Raw genomic sequence first — 21819 nt, forward strand, 5'->3', positions numbered from 1 at the left:
AGACAGAAAAAAATAAAGGAACAGGAGAAAATCTAGAAATTGGACCAAATGCCAGAGTATAATGAAATACAATGAATTATATAAGTGGAGCCTTGGATTATTGGGTAAATGACTGTTTTTCAATATATTGATTTAGGAAAATACATAAAAAATTGAGACAATTTTAAAACGGATCTGTAGGCACACACATTGCTGTAAAAGAAATCAAAGAACTCAGAGGCCTAAAGGTGAAAAATAAGGCCCAAAAATGTCTTAAAAATATATTGAGAGATCAAATGTTTTTACAGAAGAGTATACCATGGCCGCAGTCATAAGACACACTGGAAGTTATTTCCATATATTACAGAAACGGGTACACATTCCTAATGTATGGCTAAAGCCCTTAAAGCAGTGTAACCGCCAGTCTGGAAACCCTAGGGACAAACACAGCGCGACCACTGGGCACATAAAAGACGATTCTGGGTAGCGCAGTCCTGGCCGCGCTGAGGATTCTGGGTAGTGTAGTCCCCAACGACGCTGAGGGTTCTGGGTAGCGTAGTCCCGGGCGGCCCCAAGGGTTCCAGATCCCTGGGTGTCAGCGAGCCGTGAGGTGCGTGGTCTGCCGACGGTGACCTCACCGCCCCGGTTCGCCCTCTGCCGCCCTGGTGAGCCCGGCTCCTGCGGGTCCCCCTCTCCAGCGCGCCCTTCCCGCGCGGGAAGGAGGGCCGGGAAGGCCTGGCCCGCTGGGGAACGCTGCTGGGGCCGCAGTGCGCGCTCCCTCGGGCCTGGCGTCTCTGTGTTCTGGGAAGGGGCGGAGGCCCCGGCCGGCCGTGCCTTGGAGGGGCGGTGGGGCTGCGGCTCAGTTTCTGTCCCCCGATGCGTGCAGGGGCGGCTCGGGCAGTGAACGGCCCGGATTTCACTGGGGCGCCGAGCAACGCAGGTCCCCGTGTCCCGGGGTCGCTGCTCCTCGGGTGGGGACGGGGCAGGCCGCCCAGCGAGCTGCCACGGGAGTCTTTTGGCAGAAGGTGGAGAGGGACTTGGCCACAGCCACGGTCGGCAGGTGGGGTGGGGGTTACAGCAGAGAGACTGGAGGGCTGAGTCTGACTCGGCTTCCCTCCGACTCTGATGCTCCAGACTTCGTTGTGGGAGGTGGGACCCGGGGAGGACTTCGCTCTCGTGTTTTGCGAAGGGCCGCGGCTGTGGGTTGGGGGCAGCCCGCCTCGGGATGATCTTTCGCCGATGGGAGGGTAGACCGGGAACAAGTGTCCTCGCCCGGGCACTTTGCAGATGTGTTTGGGGGCTCTGCCTGGTGCAGCTTCCGAGGGAGGTGGGGTGGCTGTGGAAACCCAGGGGGCCTCTTCTCCGGTTCCCTGCTGATGATGGCATAATCCAAGTTCTACCAAATATGTTTAAAGAGATTTATTCTGATTCAGTGTAAGTGACTGGTCCAAGTTATTCAGTCTCAAAAGGTCCTGAGAAAGTGAGCCTGAGGCAGTCGGGTTGCAGGTTAATTTTATGCAATTCAAGGAGACAGGAATTTCAGGTAAAATCATAAATCAGACCGAGCATGGTGGCTGACACCTGTAATCCCAGCACATTGAGAGGGGCCAGGAATTCCAGAGCAGCCTGGGCAGCACAGCGAGACCCTCTCTTCACGTGAAATTAGAAAAACAAAACATTAGCAGGACATTGTGTTCCACACTTGTGGTCTCAGCTACTTGGGAGGCCCAATCGGTTGAGTCCGAGAGGTGGAGTCTGTAACGAGCTATGTTGGCTCCACTTCATGCCAGCCTGGGCGACACAGGAAAACCCTGACTCTAAAAAGAAAATTATAAATCAATATGAGAAAGATATACATGGGTTCCTCCCAAAATTCCTGATTTTTTTTTTTTTTTTTTGGCGGAGTTTTTGCTCTTGTTGGCCAGGCTGAAGTGCAATGGTTGGCTCACACAACCTCCGCCTCCCGGGTTCAAGCAATTCTGCCTCAGCCTCCCGAGTAGCTGGGATTACAGGCATGCGCAACCACGCCCGGCTAATTTTGTATTTTTAGTAAAGATGGGGTTTCTCAGTGTTGGTCTGGCTGGTCTCAAACTCCTGACCTCAGGAGATCCACCCGCCTCTGCCTCCCAAAGTGCTGGGACTATAGGTGTGAGCCACCATGCTGGGCCAAGCCAGAATACCTTTAAGCGGGTTTACACCTCATGGGGGTACTTAGGGATTCTTTAGTGAACAACTGGTTGAGAGACTTAAGCTGTTGTCTAAAGACTAGAATTAGAAGCATGACAGCGTTAAGGGGATTGCGTAGATGAAAGTTCCTAGTATGTAGATGAAGCCCCTTAGTTGGCAGCCCTCAGAATAGATGGTAAATGTCTATTTTCAGACTTTTTTTTTTTTTTAGATAGAGTCTTGCTCTGTTGCCCAGGATGGAGTGCAGTGGCCCTACCTCACACTCTTTAAGTAGCTGGGACTACAGGCGCCTACCACCATGCCTGGCTAATTTTTGTATTTTTAGTAGAGATGGGGTTTCACCATGTTGGCCAGGCTGGTCTCTTACCTCCTGACCTCAGGTGATCCACCCACCTCAGCCTCCCAATGTGCTGGGTTTGCAGGCGTGGGCCACTGCCCGTCAGGCTGTCTTGTCTCTTCTACATCTAGGAAAGGCTTAGAATGAGAGAGGTCTGGCTACATTAATGGAGATTCTCTACAGATGCAAATATTCCCACCAAAGACAGCTTTGCAGGGCTATCCATTTCAATCTGTTGCCCCTGTGGCAGCCTTTTCAAAACATGTTGAAGAAGTATATTTTGGGGTAAAATAATTTCCTTCAGCATCTGCTATCATGTGATGCTATACCAGAGTCAGGTTGGAAAGTAAGCCACATTATATAGGATTAATAAAACTCATCTGATGAGACTTTATGGTTTCTAGGGCAGGACTCCCCAAGCCCCATAGATAGGCATTTGGGCAAGAAAAAAAAAAGCAGTTCAGTCCTCACCATGTTGGTTGGTCTTCCTTGGTTATTGGGGTGGGAGTAACAGCAACCTTTGGGCCCAGCAGTTTTTTTATGCCTCTGAGGCTGTGGACTGACCATCCAAATAACTGATTTTAATCATTTCGTTATGGAAAAATTGTCAGCAGAACCCCGAAGTAGAGAGACTCCTCAGTCAAGATCTACCTCATGACCTTGCAAGCTAATCTAGCTTGACTCACATCCCCTCCTGACCTGTGCAGATTCATTGAGAAATGTCATATCCATGCCTGCTGGTTAAGACATAGCCCTTTACAGTGAGAGTTGAAACCCAGGCTCTATCACTCGATTGGCTATGTCACTTTGAGAAAGGTATTTAAATGTTTTCTGCTGCAGTTTCCTCATCTGAAATTGGTGGGTAATAGTCACTTCATAGGACAGTTGTGAGGAATGCAGAAAAATTTGTGCCATGCCTGGCATATATTAAATTTTCAGTAAGTGTTAAATATTATAATGAGTATCAACACCTTTTTATTCTAGAAGCACAGATGGGATAAATTGTGTTCTGTGTTAGCCTCACATCAGGACATGCTGTGTTGTGATGCCCACACTGAGGATCTGTTCCCAGGAAGCTGCCTACAGTTGTTTTCTTCTCTGGAAGACTTTGGGTCCTTTCTTTTTAACAAGAAGAGGCTCTACCTTGGGACTGGAAATTTCCAAGGCCACCTTTGAGGATCACAGAGCTAATTTTAGAGCTATTTTAGTCCCCAGCTCCTCTTCTCCACTCCCACGTTATCCATGAGAGGACTGTCTGCAGGGTAAGGAAGAACAGCCCAACCTCAGGTGGGGACTCCTTACGTATTGCCTTCCTGCAGTGCCTTCTCTGCCCTAAATTCTGGTGGGTTTCCTTTGCTCATGTCTGACATCTTCTGCCCTACACTGTCCCGTCTGAGGCTCAGAACCTCTCAGCTGGTTCTCCTCATGGGGAAGGTTTCCCAGATCTGATGCCTTTATTCAGGACACTTCCATCATTGCCCCAGCATTCCTTTTCTCATTGCTTTATTCAGGCTGCTGCATTCATTGTGCAGACCAGGTCTTATAAAAAATGATTCATTTAGCATGTGCTGAGCCATTGTCCTGTCCAAGGAACAGGGCTTTTTAGTCATTGCTGTATTCATCTCCTCAATCAATGTGCAAGTTAGGAATTGGAATCCCCGTTTCACAGACTAAGAAGTGCTGTGTTAATCAGTTGAAATAATTTTTATGGCTGGGCACTGTGGCTCACACCTGTAATCCCAGCCCTTTGGGAGGCCAAGGCGCACAGATCACCTGAGGTCAGGAGTTCGAGACCAGCATGGCCAACATGGTGAAACCTTGTCTCTACTAAAAATACAAAAATTAGCCCAGCATGATGGCTCACACCTGTAATCCCAACTACTGTGAAAAGTAAAGCAAGAGAATCACTTGAACTCAGGAGGCAGAGGTTGCAGTGAGCTGAGAACGTGCCACTGCACTACAGCCTGGGGGATGGAGTGAGACTCTGTCTCAAAAAAAATAAAAAATAATTTTTACTTTATGTAATGTATCTGGGATCAAGTGGACTGGGTTGTGGAGCAAGCTGGGATTTTGGGGGGTTTCTGTTAAGAAATAGCTTCATTGAGGTGTAAGTGAGACAATAAAATTCTTTCCCATTTTAAGTTCTAGTTGAGAGTTTCAAGAAATGTATATGGTGAAGTCTTGATCATCAAATCAACATATGAACATTTTTCATCTCCCCAAAATGTAGGAGCTATTTTTTTATCTTAGAGAATTTTAATGAAATGTACATGGAGGAGGTAATGGTTTCAAGTTTACCTTGTTTTCGTATCTAATTTGTTGGTAACTAATTTAAACCACTTTCTTCTGGTTCTCAGTTTCTGTTCCTACAGGATGCTAACTCCCACAGATGTCAACAGATGGCAGGAATGAGACCAAGCAGTATGCAGTGTTCTCCATTCACATGCTGGAAATGAAAGTTTTCTGTATTTTTCCTCTCCTAATTATCTTGGAAGGGATATTCAGTTTTTTTCAAATTTACAGTGAAAAATATTGAAGTAGGAACTGAAGTAAAGAGAATATATAACAGACCTCTCTGTTCCCTTCTTGCACCTTAACACTTTGCTATTCTTATTTCTTCCAACCCACTCCCCACCCCACGCTTTCTGATTTCAGGCTAGAGCATCCTGAAGCCAATCCAGGACATCATTAAATTTACTGCAGCAACTTCTCTGAGGACTACTTTTGTCATTATTGTTTTGTCTTTTAACGTAACGAGAGTACCAGAATCATACTCAACAACATTAGCAATTCATTAATTTCACTCATTACCCAGTTTATGTGGAAATTTTCCAGGTCTCAAAAATTTCTCCTTACAATTCAGATTTCATACTCAGGTTCATTAAGATGGGAAGAATGAGAGCAAAAACATCTAGAAGCCAGCTCTGTAGTGCCCCATTTCACTTCTCCTTGTGATCTAGGTAAAGGAAGTTTCCCTACCTTGGACAGACTTCCCGTCTGCTTGCTTAGTTGCTGAGCCTTGTTCACTCTTTCCTTGCCGGAGCTTTTCCATTCCCTTCCTTCTTCTGCCTGCCAGGCTCTTCTTCTAATTCTGCTTCTCCACTGTCTTTTGCTGCTCTGCCCATGAGGACAAATAATGATCATACCACTTACCTAATTGCCTGGCCCTAGTTCTGGTTCCTACTATAATCAGAAATGTGGATTCTGGAATGGCAGTGAGGAGCTATGTGGACTATATCTCCAGCAAAACACCATAACTAGTAATTTAGAAAATAAACCAAAAACAACCATTTAAACTCAAAGAATCTGTCTTAAGAACACTCAGGAATTTAGAGAAATATTTATTCATAAGAATCAACTGAAAATGAACCCTTCTGAGAACAGTGAGAGTCTGTAACATTTGACACACAAACAGCTACCCCCATCCCACCCCTACTTTGGGCAACTCTTGAGAGAAACTCCACTATAGGCTGTGAAAATGACATGATGGAACCCTCTCCCTCGCCAGCTCTCAGTCTGTGGTGACAGTTTTTCCCTGAGAGAGGCAGGATGCCACTATTCTTAACTTTTCTTCCCCTGCCAGTTCTATGTTCTGAAGCTGGTTTCATGTAAGCATCATTAAGAAGTATGGTGTTCAGGGGTGGATCCCTTTGAATTTATTCTTCTTGGAGTTTGTTGAGTGTGCTGGCTTTGTAGATTCATGTCTGTCTTCAAATTTTGAAGTTTTGGCCATTATTTCTTCAGTAGTCTATATCTTCTCCTAAACACCCATATATATATAGGTCCAGCAATTGATGCCCTGTAACTCTCTTGGGTCTGTTTACTTTGTCTTATTCTTTTCTCTTCCTTCTTCTCTGTAATTTCAAATTCTTCTCTTTATGTTTACTGATTCTTTCTTCTGCCTCTTCATCTGCTGTTAAATACCTCTACTGGATTTTTCAATTCACAGTAAGCGTTTTCAGGTCCAAAATTTTCATTTGCCTCCTGTTTGTAATCTCTGTTGATATTCTTTTTTTTTTTTGAGCCAGAGTCTCACTGTGTTGCCAGGTGCCATGCTGGAGTGCAGTGGCACAATCTCGGTTCACTGCTACCTCTGCCTCCCGGGTTCAAGCAATTCTGCCTCAGCCTCCCGAGTAGCTGAGACTACAGGCACACGCCACTATGCCCAGCTAATTTTTGTATTTTTAGTAGAGATGGCGTTTCACCACGTTGGCCAGGATGGTCTCGATCTCTTGACCTCGTGATCCGCCTGCCTCGGCCTCCCAAAGTGCTGGGATTACAGGCTCGAGCCACCACAACCGGCCTCTCTGTTGATATTCTTATTTTGTTATGTATAGTTTCCTGATTTCCTTTTCTCTATCCATGTTCACATGAGCTTTTGAGAATATTTTAGACAGTTCTAAAATCTGTCTTATATGCCTGAAGCTTATATTTCTCCAGGAAAACTTTACATCACTATTTTCTTCCATTTATTGGGCCATGTTTTCTGAGTAGTAGTAGTTGTTATTGTTGTTGTTGTTACAAATTAGTCACTGTGGAAAAAGTAACTTCCTTTTCCAGTCTTTGCAGACTGACTCTTTGCCAGGGAAGGTTTTTCTTACTACCTTGGCATTGGTTCTGAGCTTTGGGATCAGTCTGAGGAGGTTTGAGATTTTCTCAGACCTTTTTGGAGCATAGATCTTACCTTTCATTGTGGCTTTTTCCATTTTCTCATAGGCAATTGCTTTTAAATATTTATTTGTCCCAAGAGTCTCTCCCCTGGGCCTTTGATGATCTGTTGTATGGCTCCACTCATAATATCTTGCCCCAGGCATCTGCTCTTCAGTCAGACAGGATCCAGTGCTTTTCCTCCTTAAGATGTGAGATCCTCAAAACAGAGAGAGCAGTCCCTCAGGCTGCCTCCAACAGCTTAGAACCTTGTAAGAAAGGTCTACTGGGCTTTCTCAGGTTTGAGGGAAGGAAGTGGAAACTGGGATGCTGCTTTAGAAGGTCTGTTGTATTCTGTACCTGTAATTTTTTGCCCCAGACATCTATAGGCAAGTTCACCATGAGATTTTTCCACTAGGCAGCACTTGGGACAGGTTAGAACATTGAGAATAAGGTGTATTGGGCTGTAAATATGACTGTCTCATTTTGTTGTTGTTGTCGTTACTGTTTTGTTTTCTTGAGACTGTGTCTTGCTGTGTTGCCCAGTCTGGAGTGGAGTGGCATGGTCAAAGCTCATTGCAGACTCAACCTCTTGGGCTCAAGCCAGGAATAGCTAGGACTATAGGCGTATGCCACCATACCTGGCTAATATTTATATGTTTTGTAGAGACGAGTCTTCACCGTGTTCCCCAACCTGGTCTCAAACTCCGAGGATCAAGCAATCTACTTGTTTCAGCCTCCCAAAGTGCTGAGATCATAGGAATAAGCCACTGTTACCAGCCAACTGCCTTCTCCTTTTAATGTGGCTTTTTCTTGATTGGGCAGTTGCTTGAATCCTGAGGACTTTTGACTGTTTTCAAATAAAGTTGGCTCATTTCAGCCAATTGTTTGGGTAAGCATATAATTAGAAATATGATTAATGCTTTTTCTGTAAACTAGTATTATGAAAAATCTCAAATAGACAGCAAAATTGGGAGCATGGTAAAATGAATCCCCATTTTGCCTTCATCCAGTTTCAATAATTTTAAAACCATGAGTAGTTTTGTTAGATTTATCCCTTCTCCCTGTTTATGTGCCAAAGTATTTTAAAACAAATCCGGATGTCTTGTTATTTTACCCATATATACTTGATCTCAGAAAGGATTTTTAATCAATATTGAGGTGTAACTTGCTACCATAAGAAGCAGGACTTTTAACTATATAATGAGTTTTGACAAATGTATACACACATCACTTAACACCTCAATCAAGATAAGGAACATTTCAGCAGAGTTCCTATATGCCCTTGCAAGTAATCACTCCAGAGGAAAATAGTCAAGAATTCTCACCAAAATATGGACAAGTAATATCCAGCGATACATGAAAAGGATGTTATATTCTAGCCAAATAGAATTTATTTCCAAAAACCCAAGAATAGAGTGAACATAGAGTAGCTACCTATGGAGATATTTAACCTTTTATCTGTAGTTCTCTGCTTAGGAACAAAAGGAAAATTCTTGCATGAATCAGCTTTCAGCTTAGTATTTTTCTTTTGGCAGAGTGGCCTGGGGTCTCACGTTGTTATTTTCCTTTCACTGCTTTCAGGGAGCAAAAGAGAAAAACCTACATGACTGTCTTAATGCAGAAAAATGCCCATTCAGGGTAAAAATTATCAGCAAATGAGGAATAGAAAGAATTTTCCTTAATATAACAGGTTACCTGTGACAACTTGACTGCAATCATCATTTTTAATGGTGAAGTATGTTCACACTAAGATCAAGAACAAGCATTAATGTTGATTGTCATAGCTGTTATTTAGCATTATCCTATAATATCTAGCTAATCTGTTAAGGTATTAAAAAGGAGTAAAAGACATAAATGTTGAAATAGAAAAACTTTTTATTCACAAAAGATGTGAGTATATACATGGAAGAATCTGTAGTTAAACAGCTAGATGCTAGTAACACAGTTTAGGAACTTAAAAAATAAGGTCAGTGTTTTTAAAAAGCACTTGTATTTCTGTAACCTAGCAGAAAACAGTTAAAAATGAAATACATATTCACACTACCATCAAAAACAAAATGTTTAAACTTTTGAGTCAATGCAGGAGAATATCTTTGTGACTTTGGAATAGGTAAAGATAGCACAGATGGAATATACAAGGATGTAAACTATATAAGTATATAGAAATAAAAATGTTTTAAATCACCTTTCAACTGCCATCAGAAAAAGAAATTGCACTGCTTTTCTTCTCCAATTATGAATAAACCAAAAAGTATCAGAGTTGAATATCAATTTAGATGTTTATTTTGCCAAGGTTGAGAACATGCCCCAGAGAGAGGTCAGTGGCTTTCTCCAAAGCTGATTTTGAGAGCTTCAGTATTTAAAAGGGAAAAGTGGGCTAGAGGGGAAAAAGGGGGGGGGGGGTGGTAATCCACAGTGACAAGACAAAAGGAGCAGGTAGGAGAATAGTTATGTATTCATCTCACACTCCGTAAATCAGCACTTTACATAACATAAGGTGCGCATAGAATAGCTACTGTTAAGATATTTAACCTTTTATCTGTAGCTCTCTCCTTAGAAACAAAAGGAAAGGCAGCTTCTTGCATGACTCAGCTTCCAGTTTAATATTTCCTTTTGGCAGACTGGACTGGGGTCCCTAGTTTTTATTTTTCCTTTCACAACACCATAGTATTTGTTCACTTCTTCTGCCTCAAAGTTGCTGGCTAGTGGATGAATGCTGTTTTCCCCATGATCACCACATGATACCATCTTTGTTCTTCACATTTCCTCTTATCACCCCTATATTTCTGTTTTTACTTTTACTTTTTTATCAAAATATTCACTTAAAAGTATAGTGAATACACTAGTGAAATAATTATATTCACCACTTTAATTTACAGTTCTTGGTATTTCTACCTGAATTTTTTTTTTCAAAAAAATTCAGAGAATAGTAAAATGAACCCAGTACACATTATTCAGTTCTAAAAATTATCAAGTATGGCCAATAATGCTCAATTGACTTTTGAGGGTGAGAAGGGGTGTGTAAGCACACCCAGACATCATTTTCACTCATGAATGTTCTGCAAGTTTGTATACAGGAAGGGCTTATTTCTTAAAACCCGTAATATTTTTATAACAGCAAAACTAATGTTTGGTAATCTAATATTCAATAGCGTTCAGATTTTACTAGCTGTTAAAACTCTTCACATATTCTTCATTGCAATCAGGATCTAAATTGCATTGTATCACTCATTGCCTTAGACTGACCATGTGTTTGAGGACTTTTTCCTGACAGTTCACATTCCCCATGTTATTTATTTTATTGCATTTTAGGTTTTGGGGTACATGTGAAGAACATGCAATATTGTTGCATAGGTACACACAGGGCAGTGTGATTTGCTGCCTTCATCCCATTCACCTCTGTCTGGCGTTTCTCCCGATGCTGTCTCTCCCCAACTCCCCATCCTCCACTGTCCCTCCCCCATTTCCCCCCAACAGACCCTCGTGTATAGTGCTCCCCTCCCTGTGTCCATGTGTTCTCATTGTTCAACACCCACCTATGAGTGAAAACATGCGGTGTTTGATTTTCTGCTCTTGTGTCAGTTTGCTGAGAATGATGGTTTCCAGGTTCATCCATGTCCCTACAAAAGACAGGAACTCATCATTTTTGATGGCTGCATAATATTCCATGGTGTATATGTGCCACATTTTCCCTGTCCAGTCTATCATTGATGGGCATTTGGGTTGGTTCCAGGTCTTTGCTATTGTAAACAGTGCTGCAATGAACATTCATGTTCATGTGTCCTTAGAGTAGAATCATTAATAATCCTTTGGCTATATACCCAGAAATGGAATTTCTATTTCTAGGTCCTTGAGGAATCGCCACACTGTCTTCCACAATGGTTAAACTAATTTACACTCCCACCAACAGTGTAAAAGTGTTCCTATTTCTCCACATCCTCTCCAGCATCTGTTGTCTCTAGATTTTTTAATGATCGCCATTCAAACTGGTGTGAGATGGTATCTCAATGTAGTTTTGATTTGCATTTCTCTAATGACCATTGATGATGAGCATTTTATCATATGTTTGTTGGCCTCATGTATGTCTTCTTTTGTAAAGTGTCTGTTCATATCCTTCGCCCACTTTTGAATGGGCTTGTTTGTTTTTTTTCTTGTAGATCTGTTTTAGTTCTTTGTAAATTCTGGATAGCAGCCCTTTGTCAGATGGGTAAACTGCAAAAGTTTTTTCCCATTCTGTTGCTTGCCGATTCACTCTAATGACTGCTTCTTTTGCTGTGTAGAAGCTGTGGAGTTTGATTAGGTCCCATTTGTCTATTTTGGCTTTTGTTGCCAATGCTTTTGGTGTTTTGGTCATGAAGTCCTTGCCTATGCCTATGTCATAGATGGTTTTGCCTAGATTTTCTTCTAGGGTTTTTGTGGTGTTAGGTCTTATGTTTAAGTCTTTAATCCATCTGGAGATAATTTTAGTGAAAGGTGTCAGGAAGGAATCCAGTTTCCGCTTTCTGCACATGGCTAGCCAGTTTTCCCAACACCATTTACTAAACAGGGAATCTTTTCCCCATTGCTTGTTTTTGTCATGTTTGTCAAAGATCAGATGGTTGTAGATATGTTGTGTTTCCTCTGAGGCCTCTGTTCTGTTCCATTGGTCTATATCTCTGTTTTGGTACCAGTACCATGTTGTTTTAATTACTATAGCCTTGTAATATAGTTTGAAGTCTGGTAGTGTGATGCCTCCTGCTTTGTTCTTTTTGCTTAGAATTGGCTTGGCTATGTGGGTTCTCTTTTGGTTCCATATGAAGTTTAAGGTGTTTTTTTTCCAGTTCTGTGAAGAAGGTCATTGGTAATTTGATGGGGATAGCATTGAATCTGTAAATTACTTTGGGCAGTATGGCCATTTTCACGATATTGATTCTTCCTAACCATGAACATGGAATGTTTCTCCATCTGTTTGTGTCCTCTCTGATTTCGTTGAGCAGTGGCTTGTAGTTCTCCTTGAAGAGGTCATTTGCATCCTTTGTTAGTTGTATTCCTAGGTATTTTATTCTCTTTGTAGCAATTGTGAATGGCAATATGTTCTTGATTTGGCTCTCTTTAAGTCTGTTATTGGTGTATTGATTTTTGCACATTGATTTTGTATCCTGAGACTTTGCTGAAGTTGCTTATCAGTTTCAGGAGCTTTTGGGCTCAGACAATGGGGTCTTTTAGATATACAATCATGTCATCTGCAAATACAGACGATTTGACTTCCTCCTTTCCTAATTGAATACGCTTTATTTCTTTTTCTTGCCTGATTTCTCTGGCTAGAACTTCCAGTACTATATTGAATAGGAGTGGTGAGAGAGGGCATCCTTGTCTAGTTCCAGATTTCAAAGGGAATGCTTCCAGTTTTTGCCCATTCAGCATGATATTGGCTGTTGGTTTGTCATAAATACCTTTTATTATTTTGAGATACGTTCCGTCAATACCTAGTTTATTGAGGGTTTTTAGCACAAAGGGCTGTTGAATTTTGTCAAAGGCCTTCTCTGCATCAATTGAGATAATCATGTGGTTTTTGTCTTTGGTTCTGTTTATGTGGTGAATTACGTTTATGGACTTGCATATGTTGAACCAGCCTTGCATCCCCGGGATGAATCCGACTTGATCATGGTGGGTAAGCTTTTTGATGTGCTGTTGCAATCAGCTTTCCAATATTTTATTGAAGATTTTTGCATCTATGTTCATCATGGATATTGGCCTGAAGTTTTCTTCTCATGTTGAGTCTCTGCCGGGTTTTGGTATCAGGATGATGTTGGTCTCATAAAATGATTCGGGAAGGATTCCCTCTTTTTGGATTATTTTGAATAGTTTCAGAAGGTATGGTACCAGATTCTCATTGTATGTCTGGTAGAATTCAGCTGTGAACCCGTCTGGACCTGGGCTTTTTTGGGGTGGTAGGCTCTTAATTGCTGCCTCAACTTCAGACCTTGTTATTGGTCTATTCAGAGTTTCAACTTCTTCCTGGTTTAGATTTGGGAGGAGGCAAGTGTCCAGGAATTTATCCATTTCTTCCAGGTTTACTAGTTTATGTGCATAGAGTTGTTTGTAATCATCTCTGATGATGGTTTGAATTTCTGTAGAATCTATGGTGATATCCTCTTTATTATTTTTTATTGCATCAATTTGGTTATTCTCTCTTTTCTTTTTTATTAATCTGGCTAGTGGTCTGTCTATTTTGTTGATCTTTTCAAAAAACCAGCTCCTGGATTTATTGATTTTTTGAAGGGTTTTTTTGTGTCTCTATCTCCTGCAGTTCTGCTCTGATCTTAGTTATTTCTTGTCTTCTGCTTGGCTTTGAGTTTTTTTGATCTTGCTCCTCTAGGTCTTTCAGTTTTGATTCTAGGGTGTCAATTTTAGATCTCTCCTTGCTTCTCATGTGGGCACTTATTGCTATATATTTTCCCTTAGAGACTGCTTTAAATGTGTCCCAGAGATTCTGGTATGTTGTATGTTCATTCTCGTTGGTTTCGAAGAACATCTTTATTTCTGCCTTCATTTCATTGTTTAGCCAGTCAACATTCAAGAGCCAGCTGTTCAGTTTCCATGGAGCTGTGCAGTTTTGAGTTAGTTTCTGCCTTCTGAGTTCTAACTCTATTGCACTGTGGTCTGAGAGACTGTTTGTTATGATTTCCGTTCTTTTGCATTTGCTGAGGAGTGATTTATTGCCAATTATGTGGTCAGTTTTAGAGTATGTGTGATGTGGTGCTGAGAAGAATGTATATTCTGTGGATTTGGGGGTGGAGAGTTCTGTAAATGTCTATTAGGTTTGCTTGTTCCAGGTCTGAGTTCAAGTCCTGCATATCCTTGTTAATTTTCTGTGTGGTTGATCTGTCTAATATTGACAATGGGGTGTTAAAGTCTCCTACTATTATTGTGTGGGAGTCTAAGTCTTCTTCTAAGTCATTAAGGACTTGCCTTATGTATCTGGGTGCTCCTGTATTGGGTGCGTATATATTTAGGATCATTAGCTCTTCTTGTTGCATTGATCCTTTTACCATTATGTAATATCCTTCTTTGTCTCTTTTAATCTTTGTTGCTTTAAAGTGTATTTTATCAGAGACGAGAATTGCAACTCCTGATTTTTTTTTGCTCCCTATTTGCTTGGTAAATCTTCCTCCATCCCTTTATTTTGAGCCTTTGTGCATCCTTGCATGTGAGATTGGTTTCCTGGTACTGCACACTGATGGGTTTTGGCTTTTTATCCAATTTGCCGGTCCGTGTCTTTTGATTGGGGCATTTAGTCCATTTACATTTAGGGTTAATATTGTTATGTGTGAATTTGATACTGCCATTTTGATGCCAGCTGGCTGTTTTGCCCGTTAGTTGATGCAGGAGCTCTTGTAAAGCAGGCCTGGTGATGATAAAGTCTCTGAGTACTTGCTTGTTCACAAAGGATTTTATTTTTCCTTCACTTATGAAGCTTAGTTTGGCTGGGTATGAGATTCTGGGTTGAAAGTTCTTTTCTTTAAGGTTGTTTAATATTGGCCCCCACTCTCTTCTGGCTTGTAGGGTTTCTGCTGAGAGATCTGCTGTGAGTCTAACAGGCTTCTCTTTGTGGGTAACCCGACCTTTCTCTCTGGCTGCCCTTAGCATTTTCTCCTTCATTTCAACCCTGGTGAATCTGATGATTTTGTGCCTTGGGGTTGCTCTTCTTGAGGAATATCTTTGTAGTGTTCTCTGTATTTCCTGGACTTGAATATTGGCCTGCCTTGCTAGGTTGGGGAAGTTTTCCTGGATAGTATCCTGAAGTGTATTTTCCAGCTTGGATTCATTCTCTTCATCACATTCAGGTACACCTATCAAACGTAAATTAGGTCTTTTCACATAGTCCCACATTTCTTGGAGACTTTATTCATTCCTTTTTACCCTTTTTTCTCTAATCTTACCTTCTTGTTTTATTTCATTAGGTTGATCTTCGACCTCTGATGTCGTTTCTTCTGCTTGGTCAATTCAGCTGTTGAAACTTGTGCATGATTTGCGAAGTTATCTTGTTTTTCAGCTCCATCAATGCACTTATATTTCTATGTTGTCCATCTCTTTAGCATTTCATCAAATCTTTTTTCAATGTTCTTAGTTTCTTTGCATTGGGTTAGAACATGTTCTTTTAGCTCTCAGAAGTTTCTTATTACCCACCTTCTGAGTCTGATTCTTTCATTTCATCACACTCATTCTCCATCCAGCCTTGTTCCCTTGCTGGTGAGGAGTTGTGATCCCTTGTAGGAAGACAGTTGTTTTGGTTTCGGGTTTTCGTCCTTTTTGCGCTGGTTTCTTCCCATCTTTGTGGATTTATCCACCTGTTGTCTTTGTAGTTGCTGACTTTCGGATTGGGTCTCTAAATGAACTTCCAGTTTGTGGATGATGAAGTTATTTCTGTTTTTTAGTTTTCCTTCTAACAGTCTGGCCCCTCTGCTGTAGGACTGCTGAGGTCCACTCCAGGCCCTGCTTGCCTGGGGATCACCTGCAGCAGCTGCAGAACAGTAAGGGTTGCTACCGGTTTCTTCATCTGTTATCTTCGTCCCAGAAGGATATCTGCCAAATGTCAGTCTGTTCTCTCCTTTATGAGGTGACTCTTTGGATATACAGGGGTCAGGGAGCTGCTTGACCATACAGTCTATCCTTTATTGGAGCTCCAGTGCTGATCTGTGAGTTCCGTTGTTCATTCAGAGTTGCTGGGCAGTTATGTTTAGGTCTGCTGCAGCAGAACTCATAACCTCCCTTTTTTTCCCCCAGGTGCTCTGTCCCAGGGAGTTAGGGCTTTATTTATGAGTTTCCATTGTGCTGCTACCTTTTTTTTTTCTTTCAGGGCTGCCCTGCCCAGCAAAGAGGCAGCCCAGTCAGTGTCTGCCTGCAGAGGCTTTGGTGAGCTGCTGTGGGCTCCGCCCAGCTGCCATGTGATCTTCCCTGCGGTCCTGTTTATATGGGTGTAGTTAGAACTGCCTCGGCAATGGTGGACCGCCTCTGTAATTGCAGGCTCTCTCTGTAGTGGCAGGTTGCCTTGACAACAGGGCGTTGCTTCAGCAACAGTGGGCTGCCTCAGTGATGGCGGACTGTCTCCGTAGTGGTGGAGTGCCTCAGTAATGGCAGACGCCCCTCCCCCACAGAGCTGGACTGTCCTGGGTTCAGCTGTGCTGCTTGCTGTGAAACTCTCAACCCAGGCATTTTCAGTTACTGTTTTTCTGTGTGGGGGTGGGTGGGACCAGCCAAGCCTGATCACCTGGCTCCCTGACTCAGAGTCTTTTTGTTTTTTTTTAGTTGAGCGGTTGACTCTCTCCCAGGTGTTCCAGTCGCCTGTTAAGTAGGGACCGGGATCTATGTGATTTCCCGTGCAGCGACTCACTGTGCCAGCTGAAACAGCAGCACTGAGATTTCTGGTGGTTTTTTTTGCCCAGGAATCTCCTGGCCTGGCTCCCTGTTTCAGTCCTCTTTTAAATCTGATGAATGGGTGATCTGCCTTCCCGGGGCTCCAATCGTCAGCTAAGGGGGCACCTGGACCAGTGTAGTTTGTACGGAGAACTGCCATGCCAGAATGCCAGCAAAGCAGCTGCATGGGCCAAAACAGCCACACTGGCGACCCGTGGGGCTCCCCTGCCTAGGTATCTCCTGGTCTGTGGGCAATAAAAATTTATTTGGAAATGTGGCATCCACTCATCCACTGCACTTTCACTAGGAGCTGCAATCCTGAGCTATTCCTAGTCAGCCATCTTCCTGAGATTCCCCTCCCCATGCTATTAATTTGTTAAAGGCCTTGGTGTTATACAGTATTGAAAAACTGCCAGTGCCATCTGCCTATGGCCTTCTCAAGTCTGTCTGCCCTTGTGGTTATCCTGAGTTTAAACCCAGGGAGACTGAGGCTAGAAGAGGCAGACAGCTTTCATGTGTTCTTCTGTTCAATGCAAAAAACATTTGGAACTCTGAGTCCTAACCTTAAACTCAAGACCTCACCTGCAGGCATTCCACATCCTTTTAACTCCTCAGTGATGTAAACAACAAACCTCACCCAGCTCCTGGGGCACAGGGTCTTCACTCCCAGGCAAGCTTGTCCCAGATTTGCAGGGAGTCTGCCTCCCTAGACCTTTTGGCCAGAACCCCACGTGGGAATCTTGCAGGTGTGCTCTACCCAGCTCCCCATTTGGTACTGGAATCTGGTCTGTGTCACAACCTGGGGAGGGCATCTGTACCCAGCCACCCTCTGACTTCTCTGTTTTCACAGATTGGCCATCTGCAAGCTTCCCTTCTCCATGAAGAGCAGGAATATAGCCATGGAATCCCAGGGAGCCAAGACAGAGGTGAGACTTCCCAGAACTGTCCTCCTTGCTATCACAGGACGGGCCCATTTCCTTCTGGCCCTAGCAGTCACATTGTTAGCACAAGACCAAGGTTAGCACTGCTCCTGGGGAGTGATCTGTCTTTCCTGACATCTTCCAGCAGGTGACTGGCCTGTGGGTATCATTCATCAATCAGTGATCTGTGCACAACACCCAGGGAGCATTTACAGCAAAAAACAGAGATGTTCACACTAAAGTGTCAGTGATGATGTTGAGTTGGTGTCAATGAAGGGTAGGGCAGAGAGAGAGGTCACAAAGGCCTTCAGTGAGAGGGGCTCACTGGGCAGCTGTGAGGGATGTGGTAAGTACAGGAGGTAGGGAAGAGGCAGAAGTGTGCTCAGTCTCAGGCTGCCACTGGGCAGACTGCTCAACCGCAAGGGAGACAGGGTTTAGCAGCCAATATCCTCACAGACTGGTGGTGGATGAATCCAAGTCCTAGGAGAAGCAGATGCCAAGATGCAGTGAGACGGGCTGGGCTTACACAGGAAACACCTGCAAGAGAGAAAAGGACGCCTGGAGCCTCATCAGACTTCAGTGAGGAGGAGGGGGAGAAAACTGTGGAATCATCAGAGACCAAGTACAGCTCCCAGAGGTTTGGCCAGGGCAGCAGTCTTCAGGCCATAGTGGGCCATCAGAGGAGCACCTGGATTGAAACGGGCTTGCCTCAGTATCCTCATGATGTGTGGCCACTGACTGAAACAGCTGCAAGAAAAACGGCCTACATACGGTTGCAGGAGTGGGCTGTGGTCCCTTAGGCTCCCAACTCAGAAGTCTGTCACGTGCTGGCTTGGGGTGGCCACAGCTGATCACACCATGTTCTGGTGAAGGCGCAGAGTCACTTGGGGCACCTGAATATCCCTGGTTTGCCAGACAGCATCAACATGGTTAGATGGGCTTTCAGCTTACCTAACTGGGAGATTGCACCTACAGCCCTGGGTCTGCTGCATCTCTGAAGAGTAGTCACTGCCCTGTACTGAGCCTGCATTGTCAGCTGGCCACAGATGCCCAAGCTCACCAAGGTCCTTACGGTTTGACAGTGTAGTACTGCCACCTCCCACAGCTCTGCCACTTCCTGCAGACCCCTCACAGTGTGGCCTAAACTGCTGAGATAGCTCCCACCTACCTCTCTCATTGGCGCCTATCATCTGACTGTTCCTGAAAGTTTCTGTGCTGGCTACCTCTGACCCTCTTGAGGTTGGAGGCCTGGATGCCAGCCTGAGGAGCCCAACTTGATCTTCAAGCTGTTTGGGGTTTTCTTGGTTTTTCTTTTGCTTTTTGGGGTGGGGAGTGTTTGGGGATGGTGGTCAGAGTCTCACTGTTGCCCAAGCTGAGTGTAGTGCCACAATAATAGCTCACTGCCGCCTTGACCTCCCAGATTCAAACAGTCCTCACATCTCAGCCTCCCAACTAGCTGGGACTACAGGCACCGGCCACCATGCTTGGCTAATTTTTTATTTTGTGCATGTGTGGAGTTGGGGGTCTTGCTATGCTGCCCAGGTTGATCTCCAAGTCCTGGATGCAAGCATTCCTGCATCAGCCTCCCAAAGTGCTGGCATTACAAGCATGAGCTACCATGCCCAGCCTGCCTGGATTTTGAGGATCTTTGCAGTAAGTATGACATGAAAGATCAGTGATGGGGGAAATAGAGATGGACAGTTAAGGGTCAGAGGAGAGGCTTTCTGACTCATGAGTCTAGTAGTCCTGATGAGCTTCACAAATGGAATATTATTTATTTATTTATTTATTTATTTTTGAGACAGAGTCTAACTCTGTCACCCAGGCTGGAGTACAGTGGCACAATCTCAGCTCCTGCAACCTCCACCTCCCAAGTTCAAGTGATTTTCCTGCCTCAGCCTCCTAAGTAGCTGTGATTACAGGCATGTACCACCACACCCAGCTAATTTTTGTATTTTTAGTAGAGACAGGGTTTCACTACATTGGCCAGGCTGATCTTGAACTCCTGACTTCAAATGATCTGCCCACCTCTGCCTCCCAAAGTGCTGGGATTACAGGAGCAAGCCACTGCAATTGGCCATGAATGGAATTTAAATTCATCAAGCACCTACAGATATGCCAGACTAGTCATGTGTATAGTTGCAGAACAGATGTACTGTGAGAAGGGCTCTTTCAAAAGTGCTCCATCCACTAATTCAGATGTGCTCAGACTGCCCTATAAGGCATTGGATTTTTGGTAGAAATCAGATCTAGGCTGGATCTGAATTCTGTGATCCTGCAGTGGAGATTTACATGTTCCAGGGCAGGTCCCAAATGATCGATTTTCATTTTGTCAGAAGATCCATGAGAGCTGTATCTTCCTCATTTATAAATTCATGGAGTTCTAACTCAGAAGATGGCCCAGGGTACCATAAAACTTTAGTAGTATGTTATTTACTGTTCATATGTTTGTAGGAAACATTGTCATTTAACTTTTGAGTTTTTCTCTTCTCCCTGCCTAGGTTTAAAGCTCCATGCAGGTTTGAATTCTGTGCTTCTAGGAAGCCCCATGAAAAGTACCTAGTACCATAAATACTGGGGCAAGGCAGAGATGGAGGCCTTGGAACTCCAGGCACAGGTGGCAGATCCTGGAACCCTACAGTTGCCTGAGTGCATTGCTGTCCCTGGTGAGCAGGCCTGGGTTTTGTGTTACAGTCTTTCATGGCATTTGGGGATGTGACTGTGGATTTCACCCAGAAGGAATGGAGGCTGCTGAGCCCTACTCAGAGGGCCCTGTACAAGGAGGTGACACTGGAGAACTACAGCCACCTGATCTCACTAGGTAAGTGTGGCTTCCCCTAGGTTTAACATTTGGCTTGTGGTGCCTCTGATGTTGCCATAGGGTTAGTTTCAGAGACAAGGACGTTGTTTTCTCTATTCTCCTGGGGAGGGTCTGGCTTTGGTAGTTTCATACAGGCTGCCACTGGGCACCTGCAGGCTTCTCTCCCCATGCTGGGGCTCTCCTGGGGGCTTGTATCTAAGCATGGTAGACAGGATCCTCCTGAACTTTCCCCCTCTGAGACTCACTCCCTTCCTGCCCTGAGTAGCTCCAGCAAGTGGCCCTTGGAGCCTACAACCAGGAATCACCTCATGGTTTTTTTCCCTGTGAGCAGGAATTCTCCATTCTAAACCAGAACTCATCAGGCGGCTAGAGCAAGGGGAAGCACCCTGGGGAGAAGAGAGAAGATGCCAGCCGGGCCCCCATGCAGGTGAGGGGAAGGACAAGGTAGACAGCACAGACACAGTCTTTCGGGAGGGAGGAGGTTTCTCTGAGGCCAGGGTACCTGGAAGCTGTTCTGGCCTCCTTGGCTGCTCTTCAGACCACCTGGCCCTGCCTTCCTTCCAGTCCTTGCTGAGTGAGAGGTTCTCCTGGGGTCCCTGGACTCCTCCCAGGAAGCCTCCTTCCCCCCATTTGCTAAGCTTCTTTCTCCCACTCAGTCTCCCCATTTGTGACTTTCCTCGTGATCACCTAACTGCAAGCCTAAGTCTATTGCTCCTTCCTAATACTGTCTGGGTAGTCTTAAAACCTTTGTCCATTATTCTCCTTCTTCAATTCCCATAGCTGTTTTACTTCTGGTTTAATGTTATAAGCAGTACTACTCTTGCCAAAGGTCACTTCATCTTCCTCCTTCCCCCATTTCCTCCAGATGTACTGCCTGAGTGGGGCTGTGGTCTAGAATTGTGTACCCTCTTAAGTCCTGGTAGTCACTGCTGTGGTTCATCAGGACTCATGATGATGATGATGATGATGATGATTCTTACCTCTAGGGTAGACTTGTTCTCTCTTGGAGCAGTTTTAGTTCATAGTTAGGCCTTGGGTTCCTCTCTTCTCTTTTCATGCTATTTTGCAGGCTTCCCTCACTCCTCACAGTGGGACCACAGAAGACTACTGAAAAGTGGTGTTAAGTTTTCTGCTTATGACAATGATAAACTTGTAGTTTTCTCTATCTTGCTATGTGTCAGTTTCAGGGGTCATCTGTTTCTATTGATTTTTATATCCTATTTGGAAAATGTATAGACAGATTTTGATTACTCAGCTGCAGTTCTCCTTCAGTAACTGGAAGTTTCTTTTATGTCTTGTTTAAGAAATCCTTCCTAGCTTGAACTTGCAAGGCAGAGATTGCAGTGGGCCAAGATTGTGCCACTGCACTCCAGCCTGGCAACAGAGTGAGACTCCATCTCCAAAAAAAAAAAAAAAAAAGAAATCGTTCCTAGGCCAAGGTTATAAAGATACAAAGATTTAAAGATATAAAGTTGTGGTTTTTTGTTTGTTTTGTTTTGGTTTGGTTTGGTTTTTGAGACAGAGTCTCG

General features: G+C 43.9%; 1 protein-coding gene across 12 annotated transcripts in view; it reads left to right on the forward strand.

Moving 5' to 3' along the window:
- The first annotated feature begins 538 nt into the window (after nt 1-538).
- Nucleotides 539-21819, forward strand: part of ZNF337 (zinc finger protein 337) — a 31320-nt gene continuing 10039 nt past the window's right edge. Inside the window, exons 1-5 of one of the 12 annotated variants that reach the window (XM_010330755.3) lie at nt 543-589; nt 3488-3765; nt 17400-17475; nt 20164-20290; nt 20622-20717. In XM_010330755.3, coding sequence (XP_010329057.1) covers nt 3746-3765; nt 17400-17475; nt 20164-20290; nt 20622-20717 — 319 coding nt within the window. In that variant the 5' untranslated portion in view covers nt 543-589; nt 3488-3745. Of the gene's footprint in view, nt 645-669; nt 17476-19970; nt 20291-20621; nt 20718-21819 lie in introns of those variants that run through there. The other 11 variants (XM_010330753.3, XM_010330754.3, XM_010330756.3 and 8 more) reach the window with 11 other exon arrangements.

The sequence above is a fragment of the Saimiri boliviensis genome, chromosome 9 (genome assembly GCF_048565385.1).
Source record: "Saimiri boliviensis isolate mSaiBol1 chromosome 9, mSaiBol1.pri, whole genome shotgun sequence".
Classification (NCBI taxonomy): domain Eukaryota; kingdom Metazoa; phylum Chordata; class Mammalia; order Primates; family Cebidae; genus Saimiri; species Saimiri boliviensis.